At 40.8% G+C, this 12,189-nt stretch overlaps 1 protein-coding gene across 1 annotated transcript in view; it reads right to left on the reverse strand.

The window, feature by feature from the left end:
• Window positions 1–12,189, reverse strand: part of gbe1b (glucan (1,4-alpha-), branching enzyme 1b) — a 94,262-nt gene that overhangs the window by 38,258 nt on the left and 43,815 nt on the right. Inside the window, exons 11-12 of the mRNA XM_030744335.1 lie at window positions 6,201–6,311; window positions 5,943–6,114 (exon numbers count right to left, since the gene is read on the reverse strand). Of these exons, the coding sequence (XP_030600195.1) occupies window positions 5,943–6,114; window positions 6,201–6,311 (283 nt within the window). The remainder of the gene's footprint in view (window positions 1–5,942; window positions 6,115–6,200; window positions 6,312–12,189) is intronic.

Raw genomic sequence — 12,189 nt, forward strand, 5'->3', positions numbered from 1 at the left:
TAAATGACTCTGCCATCATTGATCCATTGACACCGCATGTCATCTCAGATTTACTTGGATTTTTTTTTTTTTTTTGGTCCCGAGCATTTTCTACTGCTCTTCTACTGGCCTGAACGCTGTCGCGTGTTTTTAATAGACTTAAAAAATGTTTCATCAGTTCCCTGATTTTAGATTCTTTTGAAAAAACCACTTTCACCCATTATTAGTTATCATAATATGATAGAACAATTATTTTAGTCAGCCTGACAGCGGTTCTCAAAAGAGAACAATATTCCTCTCTCTGCTTCCTTTATACTGGTCTTCTTTCATATATCAGCTCTTCAAACCGCTGAGCATTACTTGACTGGACTGTCTTGACTTGACTGAATGGTCTACATTTAGGTTTGAATTCTGGGTTTGTCTTATTTGTCTTATTCTGGAGTGGAACTGAATTAGCTGTGACAATTTTCAAGAGAGAGATTTTGTTTTTATGTGTAAGTGTGCGCTTGATGGAGAGTCGCCACAACACTACTGTATACTGTACCAACTCCAATTACACACAATTCATGAGGATGAATTTAAACCTTCTTTGAGTACTCTGAATACTCTTTAATATTCTGCCTTTATGTAAACTACCTGTTCTCGATGAGTCTCCCTAATCTACAGCCACATCGGCCTATAACGAACAGCTAACTGGTTCAGCTATATTTATAAGTAATTCTAACCCACGCCTTCAATGTTGATTTATTGACTGAACTCCAGGTTTGCTTACTTGTGACTCCAATTATTATGATTGTAATTTTAGTCTAGGGGTAGAGATATTTTATTGCAACATACACTGTGGATGTTTGCATAATGTAATCAATATGGAGAAGAACATCATAATGATTTGTGCATTATTAATACAGGCAGACTGTTTTCAGTTGATTAAGATCTGGCTATGGTTTATGACAGATTTATAGAGCGCTGCCACTGCCTTCAAATGTCAATATTTATGTTAAAAATGCCATAGAGAAAAAAATAAACATGTTTACAGTCTGGTGACTCTTTTGATGTCTAAAGCCATTTTTTCCCCATCATGACAATTGCATTAGGGCTTTTTCTTCTTTTAAATTGTATTAAGGCTCAAAGTTATGCAATATTAAGGGTGTGGCTGCTGTGAATGGTAGATACAGACAGATCAAATATAGCTGCTAGCTATGTGCTTGCCATCACTTCTTATAACTGAAGTCTGTGAAGAGGCTTTCTGGACTGCGTCCGCGGTGCTCTTACCTTTTAATGCAATTATGTGACAAATGCGTCCTCTCCCTGTGTGGTTAATTTTACCAACAGACCATGCAGCTAGTATGAGCCAGTTCTGGTAAAGGAAACTGTAGCATTTTAACTGTATATTATTTAGGTATCGGTGTCTGTGTGATGGACCCATACAGTGACACACTTCTGTAATTCTGCCTCTGTTATCACCATGTTGGATCTTAACTCAAACAATCAAGATGGGACTGAAGTCCAGATTTCCAGATTTAATTCAAGGGGTTCAACAAAAGGATTGAATCAACTGTTTAGCAATTACAGCCTTTTTTATACACATTCCCCCATTTTCAGATGCTCAAAAGTAATTTGTCAGCTGACTGACAAGCAGTTTCAGTGGGAAGGAAAAACTCCATTTCAACAGGAAGAAAACAGAACCAGGCTCAGGGAGGGGCAGCCATCTGCCACGACCAGTTGGGGGTGAGGGGAGAGAGACAGGACAAAAGATACACTATGGAAGAGAGCCATAGCTTAATAATAACTAATGATCAAATTGGCAGTGGAGTATAAACACATAAAGAGTGAAAAGAGGCAAATGAAGCATCATGGGAACCTCCCAGCAGCCTAGGCCTAGTGCAGCATAACTAAGGGAGGGTTCAGGGTCACCTGATCCAACCCTAACTTTATTAAAAAGGAAAGTTTTAAGCCTAATCTTAAAAATAGAGAGGGCGTCTGTCTCCTGAATCCAGACTGGGAGCAGTTGAAGGTTCTGCCTCCCATTCTACCTTTAAATACCCAAGTACGTCAGGGAGCCAATGAAGAGAAGCCAATATGGAGAAATATGCTGTCTCTTTCTCGTCCCCGTCAGTACTCTTGCTGCAAACGGTGGCGTAATTACAGTAATTCAAAGTATGTTTGATCTGACGTCTCAGAAGGATACGCTCAGTGTTAACCAGCTGTTCACAGCGAGGGCAGGTAACAGGTGAATCGGTGGTGATCACCCAGTGTTAAAGGGTTAATATGTGCACTGAAGGACATATCCTAGTCAAAAATGGATTCCTCACAGTGCTCCTCACTGGGGGCCAAGGTAATGCCATCCAGAGTGAGTATCTGATTAGACACCACGTTTCTAAGATTTGTGGGTCGGAGTCCAATCATTTCAGTTTTATCTGAATTTAGAGGCAGGAAATTAGAGGTCATCCAGGCCTTTATGTCTTTTAAGACATCCCTGCAGTTTAACTAATTGGTGTGTCTCATCTGGTTTCATGGATAACGCTGGGTATCATCTGCAAAAAAATGACAATGTATCCAATGCTTTCTAATAACACTGCCTAAGGGAAGCAAGTATGATGTAAATAAAATTGGTCAACAGTGTAATCAACAATAAATGATTATTATTATTGTCACATTACGCTCCGTATACTCTTAGCCCTGGTTTACGCTGCAGCGTTGAGTCTTTGCGGCCCTACAATGTAACCTACGTAAGTGGCCAGTGATGTTGCCAGCACTTACGCTTGTGCAGCTGCATTATGTGTTAATTACCGTTAATTATCGAGTGGGAAATCAACGCCGTAACCCGACCTGCACGTCCCGAAAAATATTAAATAACTTCCGTTATGTCCCTACGGACCATGATTAGCAAGGGACAGCAGGGAGATGTCCCTACCAATATTTGCTCCACAGGGGTAATTAGCACCACGCCAGACCCTGATTACCCGTTTGGGCTCACGTCCCTACCAATGTTAATACCAAACCTTTTGAATACATGTACAGGATCTGTCAGCATGTTGCAGCACTAAAATGGAAGCAAATTTATTTGGTCTTAATAACTTGGTCCTATTTCTTCCAAGTATTATTAGTCATGATAATTGGCATTACCTTTACATTTATTTATCTATTTAGTTTTTTGTGTGTTTCATTTATAATGCATTCATTTATATTGCAATATACTGTATTATTTTATTTATATTTTATTTTATTTATGTATTCTGAATTTTATTTTAAATTTAGTATTTAGATTGCAAAAGTATTCACCGTTCTTTAAGTGTAAAAAATGCAGCGTTTACAAAGTTAATGAGTAATCGTGTTAAATAATCGTGATTTCAAGATTGACCAAAATAATTGTGATTATGATTTTTTTTCCATAATCAAACAGCCATAGCACAGACTACACAACACACTAAACACACTGCACTACACACTAACTATACACTTAAAACACACTAAAATCTCTGATTTCAAAACTTGCTACAAACTTTCTCCCCGTCACTCTCACAACTTACACCTGTTGCTCAGCAACCAAATGTCACACGTTGCTATATCATTTTTTGACTGGTTGATGTGAATTTTTCCACCAATTTTAAAGGGGATGCCATTTTTTTGTTTGTTTGTTTTTTTCCTCTCAAACACTTCCTGCTGGTGAACATCCCGTTTTTAACCATTTCTTCCTGCAACAAACACGTCTACAACGTTTAAAAATATTGCATATTTATATATTTAAAACTAAATGAAACCCAAATATGAATGTTCATAGATGCATAATAGAAAAACATGAAACAATTAACAGATGACTGGTCTAAAAGTGGACAGAATATATTACTGAATGATAATGAAATTGAAAGTTTCTTTTTTAATTATCATGTGATTTACAGTCTACTTGATCAAATGGCTGCACAACATCCACTCCAAAAACAAAGTCTTGCTTGTCACACATTTATAAAAGCAAAAATGAAACACAAATATATGTCATTATGTATATAAGTACATTATAATCCATGTCTCGTGGCAGATTTATTCGTACTGGCGCCTTGACTGTCAGAGAACCTAACAATCACACCATTGCCCTTTCACTATGAACAATAAAGTCAGCAGCATCAGCATAAAGGTTCTTGGTTCAAGAACCTTCTTGCTTCACCTTGATCGTGCATCGAGATCTTCTGTAATCTTTATTTAAACGTAAAGCAGTTGAAACGGTGTTCACGCGACAGCTAGATGTGATCCAGATCTCTGTTAAACCTTCCATTTTCAACCAAAATTTTAACTGGATTTCAGCCCACACAGACACGCACCATTCTGACCTCTAATCAATGGAAAAATTGCACAGTGGGTGGGTTCAGGCCAGGCAAATTTTGTAGAGAGACTGATTGAGTTAATGAAATCACTGTCAAATCGATTTTTCAAGTATTGTTTTCTCTCATCAACTCTCCGTGAATCTAAAGCTGCCAGAGTGGTTGAAAGTAAATGTGGCAGCAAAATCCATGCGAGACGAGCACCAAGAGTGCAGCACAGAGTGCAGCACAGAGTGCCACTGAGCTGTACTTTAGCCAGGGAATCAGATATAATTACCATCAACTCTCCTTCAGCTGTCTTTTCTGACGTTCTACTCATTATGATCCGCCCTGTTATGAGTGTCCACTAAGGACAGCTGTTTTGACTGCGCTTCTTTCACCGAACATATCAATCCACTAACAGTCTTTTGCTCTATCAATGCTGGAAATCTTGGTGAATAGAGACTGACGGGAAATTCAAACAGGCAGCACTGTGTTTGTTGTTTGACCGGAGCACCTGGTCACCAGGTGGAGCTAAAATGCTGTGGATCAAGTGTTTACATTAAGCTAGTGAGTGGCACGTTCAAGGAAAAGCATTCTTTTTAACCAAGGTCAACTTCCATCATCATTACCACTTTATTATCTTTACCAGCAGGCCTTGACAGAGTCATGACCTGGCTCAGATGATGAGCTGAAAATGGAGAGTATTTCAACGATAACCGAGAAGCTGATCCATTCGAGGAAAGATGGCGACCTGTTTGACAGCTTTTGTCCCGTATTTTACGATCAGCGCTGCAAAGCTTCCCATCAGCCTTGACTTACTGGCACCGAGCTACTTCAGCTCCATGAAGGCAATACAACAAACCATATAAATGAGCACTTTACTCGAATGAAAAATAATTAGCTCGAGCTACTTTGAGTTATTTTTAGCCTTGATGAATTTGCAGTTTCATTGGTAAAATGGTAACCCCCCCCCCCCCCCCCCCAATTTTACCCTGAAACTAAAAAACACACCGTGATACAAGGGTACACACAGAAAAACTGTAGCTATAGTAATAACACCACTATGTAGGGATAGCCTTATCAATTAAATATTTATCCTAAAGCCTCTTACCGCTCGTTGCCTGTGTAACACTTGGATGGACAGGAGAATAAATGTGCATTTATATCTGCTCAGTGAGCACTGAGGGACTGTTGTGTCTGCCTGAGGGAAGGAGCTCAAATTCAGGAAGACGATGCATGAGTGGGATCTGAAATGATTCTGTGCCGTTTTAATAAAAAAAAAAAATGAGCCAAACAGAGGGGCGCTGCCTCATAATCATGACCTTCATCACCTCTTGAGTGTTCAGCATACACAAGTAAAAGCTGAATTTATATGACTAGAAATATTGCACTTAGTTATGCAAACCTTGACATTACTGTGAAAAGGATATTAGAGGGTTTTTTTCTTTATAATTCTCATACTTGAATAATTGAAAGAGAATATTAGGGATTTAAAGAAAAAAAAATTGTGTGAAAAAGACCAAGTACCATAAAAATACCAAAATACAAAACTATACAACAGGACACCACAAAAAAGATCCTATTAAAAGACAAAGATGCTTAAAACCTAAATTTATTGATTTGCACCTGGAGTGTTAGATTCTATGGATTAGGATGGTGACGCACCCATGAAGTTGAGGTAGCCTTCTCCACCCAGGCCATGAGTGATGAGGCGGATCATCTTATGCAGCTGCATGCCACGGTCGATGATGTGTGTCATGGGGATCGTGGAGCTCATGTTGGTGTACATCTCCTTGTCCATCAGCCAGAAGGCCAGACTCTTATCGCCAACCAGAGCCTGAAAAGGCAGTCCATGTTTCATTAGTCACACTCGCACTAATGCGGACTCTACTGGCACAATGCAGGATGGTGCAGAAAGTCTACCTGATCGTGACTTTCTGCATAGGCTATGCAGTTCTCTCCATATCGCCTGTTGGTCAGCGTGTAGATGATATTGCCCATGTTCCAGTCCTCATCCTTTAACTCCTTCAGGATCTAAAGAGTGTCAGAGAGGGGTTATTGAAAAAGGGTGTGATAGATGTGTAGCTGAGAGAGCTGTTCAGGCTCTGACTGATGCCTGAAGCTCAGTGTTTCAGTTCTGGCAGTCTTTCTGGAGTTTTCTCTGGGTTACACTTCTCTCTCAGATCAATCTCTGTTTTGACATCTCTATATCCGCACTGTGAGTTATGTCTATCTTTGAATGGTGGTAATGGAGTTTTTAATAACTTCACTACAGCCCATGGGTAGTAAGGCATCAGCTCTCTTCACCTGAGATGGGCAAGGTCAGAGCCTCTCATCCAAACGGAGGGATTCAACAATAAATCCAAACATGGAATCAATGCCCCTCTGCTGGCCTGCCTACATGCACACTTTCTGCCAAAGGAGTCATTTACAGAGGTCAGAAGAAAACATGGGGGGTCACCAAAACATGCACCCAAAGCACATCCTCCCACAGAATGCTGCTATACAGTCATACTAACTGGCTGTAATTGCCATTCCATTAACAAATAATGGTAGAGCAGAAATAATTATATGTAGTGCAGTTGGCAGAGAGAGGATTTAATAAATAAGAGAGATGCTAGAAAGCTACATTATCATTTCTAAATGTAAAAAAAAAAAAAAGAAACAGTGCCCTCCAAGAACCCTTGGCAATAGACACGCAGCCAGTCTGACTAGTGGGAGAGTGAGAAAACCCATTTCAGTGACAGGCTGAGGTCTGCTCTGTGGAATTGGCAGTGACAGCTGATTGACATGTCAGGAAACCTTTATATTACTCTACAGAGCCATAATCCTCTGAGTAAAGAGAGTAAATTGTGCCGATCAATATGTCTAAGATGAACTGGCTGGTCCACGTAAATAGGGGCTATCCCGCTCTATATTTATCACCATCTGTTCACATTCACTTCTCCTCACCTTAGCCTTGTGTGGCCATATTAGTCATTGCCAATGCTACCACAAAACCTCAGTAAGGCACTTATTAACTACAAATTCTCAGATGCTTTTACTTGAGCCTCGTCCACTGCTCAGTGGATTGAGGTCATCTTCAAACCTGATCAAACAGCAGATCCAAAAATCACAGGTTAAAAACCATTTCCAATGTTTTTGACCGCACGAGCCGCAAACTTCAATCTGATTTGATGACACAGTTAATTTAATCTAACGGCCATTTCCCCGAATCAAATGGATTCTAAAGATGCCAAATCAAACTGCTCATTAGGAGTTCGATTGATTTTATTTTAGGGTTTTTTTTTTTTTCGTTTGTTTTTTAGCAATTTTGGCTCTTAAACTCCTTTTTTAGTCTTGAATATTCAATCAGAGAAAAACATGATGTATTAAAACAATGTATTAAAGACAAAGGAGGAAGGAAACCTGGCGGCTTTTACAAAATCTTGTGTCAAAATGTTTACAAGGTAAAAATTTACAATCAAAGCAAAACAAAATGACAAAAGGAAAACATGGCATTAAGTTTTTTTTCAATTGCATCTGTGAAATAATGAAAAATATAATTGTAAGGCAAACAAACATGGAAGTGAAGCTTGGAAAAACATTACACATGATGAGGTGCACGTAGAGGCATGCACCTTTGGAAAAAAGTATTAAATATGTCTAAAGATTGGCATCTTCCTTCTTTTTTTTTTCTTTTTACCTCCAGCTCCAGTATAAAAGCTAGAGAACCACATCTACAGGATATACCCCAGAGATCATGGTAGCTGCTTCCACATCCACGTACAATCAGACATTTTACACTTCCTTATGAATCATTACAATTCAATTCAACCACAAAAGTGGTCTGGGAGCAATTAATCTGGGAGTGGGACTGTCGGAGCGGAGACAGGAGTGAATGGGTTGACGACTTCTCTACCACCAGCTCACCCACATCAGCCCCGACCAGCCGAGCTTCCTGGCACCACTGACACTCCACTTCATCAATGATAATGAGCAGTGCACAAATCTTACTTTACAAGCCTGCTGTCAGGAGCCAACCAGAGTGCCCAGATTAATTAGGCAGAGCCAAAAATAAAATTGTAAAAAAAAAAAAAAAAATCTTGCAGCACAAGATGAGGTCATCTCACTGTCACAGACATGCTGTGACTGATTCAAGAGGCTCTCTTCCACCATCGCACCGTGCTGGGAAGGACTCGGTGGGAAATGTGAGTCTAAAGCTCTTGTTTTACATTTTATGGCTGGCCTGAGCATCCTGCCTCTGCTCTCTCTCTGCAATCACATTTGCTGAAAGTGTGTTTGAGTTGGCGTTGCTATGGGCACATCCTCTCTTTACACACACCCCCAGAGGTAAAAAGGGAACAAAGGTGTGCAGCTCTCAATCCCACGGATCAAGCTCATTTCGTCCCATCTTTATATTTTCACTGTTTTGAAAATTAATGAACTTTCTGCCCACAGAAATGTCTCGTCTGTACCTAAAAACACTTGTTAGCTCACCTCGCAGTGTTCCTGCAAAAGCCCTCGCTAAAGAAATCCTGCACCGCCAGTTAACACCACACAAGGGCGGCCTGAGAGTGCAATTAGCTAATAAAATAAAGCAGGACGAACCTGAAATGCTGCTGCCATTAAAGCAGGCGAGCAGAGCGCGACGCTGACAGAGGGGGGTCACACGGAGTGGGCGCCCTTTTAAGGCTGGCAAAGAAATGGCTGACATGTTTACATAAACAGGCTAAAGAACATCTTCGCTTTCGGGCGGCCTGGATTTTATTAAGTCGTTGTAATTGAAAGTGTTTCTGCTGTGATGGGCAGAGCAGAGTATGTGGACTAGAAATAGATTTTTTTTCCCCTGAAACTAATAAGGACAGAGGTGTGCGGACTGATATTTTCATTCAATTAAAATAAATGGAGGAACAGAAACAAGAACTGGAACAATTGACTCAGAGGTCATTCAAGTTGAACAGCTGAGAGAAGCAGAGGGCTGCTGGAGCAGTCTCTGTGTCACCTTCTTTTATCCAAGCTGCAACCACGGAGCCCTCTACCTCTGCCGCCTCTAATTGTTTCAATTACATCTCAATCCACTGTAGCTGGAGGGAAGGGTGCTTGTTAAATTAAAGGGCTTTTGTAACATTATCCATTAGGAGTGACAGCATTTTATGGTGATAATCAGATCGAATCAACCAAACTTGTGCTGCGCGCCTTATCTGGTCCTCTCATTAGGATATCTTAATTTTTCACAGTCTGTTGGTCCTAACAGCCTAGTGCAGCCAGTAAATGAGTCATATCAATCAGTCATGCTGAGGACGAAACACAGCGTGAGGTCCCAGCCGAGGAGCTGGGAGAAATTCATCTGCACACATGTGAATCTATAAATAAGCTCGCAGTTCTGCTGCCCTGCGTCTTTGTCCCGCTTTCCTTCTGCTTCTTCCTGCCTGTCTGTCGATCTGGGTCTGTCTGAATGCCTGCCCTCCGCACTTCATGTCTCCTTCTCTGCAACACACACCTCACTGGAGGCTCCACTTCAGTCCATTCAAATCCCTCCCTAATTGACACTCTGTGAGAAGAGGCAAGGCTAGCCCTGAGTGCACTCCACTGACTATACCAAGGCATGTTCATATGAATGCTTCCCTGCACAGAAATACAAAAAAAAAATAAATTTTCTTTTTTTCGCTGCTCACTTGCTCTCCTCCAGCTTCGAGTCTCCTGAGGGAGGCAACGAATTTAATTGAAAAATGCAACCGGAAGAAGAATCTAAACAAATATTGCATTGCCAGCAATATTGTTTGGAAAGTAAAAGCAGCGAGATCTTCTCCAGAGGCATCCCGAGGATAATCCTGTGAAACCTCTGTGGTACAGCACTGCCTGCTGCATAGCTACTGCAAGTATCACAGAGGAAGGTCAAGTCTGGGACTATCTCTCTCTCCCCCTCTCCCCTACCTCCATCCCCACTACTGAGTAAAACCCACTGCTGAGAGAGACAGACTTGATTAACGATGCGTTGACTTCCCCCACTGAGGAACACAAGAAACCATAGAGCAAGAGGACGCATGCGGTGCCGAGGTCAGACTCTTTATTTTGCTTTTTCACCGAAATATGAGTTAAATATGACTTCTAGTGTGGGCTAGTGGATACATTTAAAAGGCACAGCTTTACATGAATTTTAAAACAGGCAACCTCTTTAGGCATTCTGCATACAGCCATTTTCCTAAAATGGAAGAGAAAGCATCTGCTGGCTCTCTAAATGCATGCATTCACATACAGCCATAAAAATGGGATTAAAAACAACAACAACAACAAACCCGAGTCCACAATCATATAACAGCAGAACACACAGACGTCCCCAGAGAAAACCTGCTGCATGTCTGTGCTCCTGCAACTCTACTTTCTATAGTAATAATTGCTGATTTCATCAAAACACGTTTTATCATCAAAACACAAATGGGGTCAGGAAAATAAATTAGAAGTTACGTGCTGATCCCAAGTACTGTAAATGTATCCAAGTCCTCCAAATGACGCACACACAGCTCCCAAAAGCAAAAATAGCTATTTGGATCTGCCCGCGTTCGTCGGGGTGCTGGAGCCGTCAAAGAGAGACGCTAAAATAAGCTAACAAAGAAAATAATTTAACAAAAGCCATAATAACCTTATTTTGTCTCTGGGTGGATGGTGGTGGGGCGGGCATGTGCTTTCTGCTATTTGGCTTCAGCGTTACATAGTTATGGACTTTTATACCTGATGGCTGAACAGATATAAACAATGTTTTTCCAGTGTGGGCCATTAAACACTTTCACAGTGGCAGTTTGGGCTGGAGTGCCAAGCTAAAGGGTGCTTCAGCAGTTGTTGTGGAAGAAATGAGAATATTTGGTGCCCAGAATTTTCCATCCAGTCTGAAGCAGCGTTGAATGATAACACGTCATTATCACCCAGCACTGTGATAGTGTTATCATTCTGGCCTATAATGAAAAGCAGTTGGAAGTACCCACAGAGCTGCTTTTGTGAAGTTAGAAATTCAAGTTACTGGTTTTTGTACTCAGAGAATATTAGCATATTAAAAATATACACAGTACATCCATACTGTTGACCAATACCTACAGATATACAGTACAACACACATCCTTAGTACAGCCACCTGCCAGACAGGAAACTAAGTCTTTTTTTTTGAGTCTCCTTTTTATCTATAAGAGCAACCTTCACACACACACACATGCACACACACACACACACACACACACACACACACACACACACACACACACACACACACACACACACACACACACACACACACACAAACCTCTTTCAGTAGGCAACAAAAACTGCTTTAATAAAAAAGGTAAAAAGGACCTCACCATTCCACACAAGGCCTTTCTTAATACAGCACCACAAAAACGGAGCGAAGCCTGCGAGCTAGTTCTGGCAGACACTCGAGCTGTGCTGCATAACACACACATATATAACATGCCCGATTTTCCTCATGTCATATATCAAACGCACATTCACAGTTTGGTTGTCTATGCTGCACTTTCCTCATCTCTCCCTCTGACGTCTCAGCGCTGCTGCTGCCGCCGCCCTGCATCCCGTCCCGCTGTTTCAACCCCGCCATCACCCCCAGCATCCACCTGCACGCTCTTCCCAGTTTCTTTCATTATTGTATTTGTGGGAAGTGAGGACTTCGGGGGCCTTAATACCAAACTGCAACTGTAATCTTCTGCTGCAATATTTGTCTGAATTAGCAAAAATTAACTTAAAATCTAAAATATCTTCAATAAATTCTACTCTAGTAGGAGAGCAGGAATAATTAACAAAATTAAATTCCTTAAAAAAAGTTCAGTTTGAGTCTTCAGGAGTGACCTGAAACGTTCTCACTGAAGAAAATTTACGACAACACGAACAAAGATTTCTGTGAGACAATTTATTTGCTTATTTCTTTAAG

The sequence above is a fragment of the Archocentrus centrarchus genome, chromosome 13 (assembly GCF_007364275.1).
Source record: "Archocentrus centrarchus isolate MPI-CPG fArcCen1 chromosome 13, fArcCen1, whole genome shotgun sequence".
In the NCBI taxonomy this organism is placed as follows: Eukaryota; Metazoa; Chordata; class Actinopteri; order Cichliformes; family Cichlidae; genus Archocentrus; species Archocentrus centrarchus.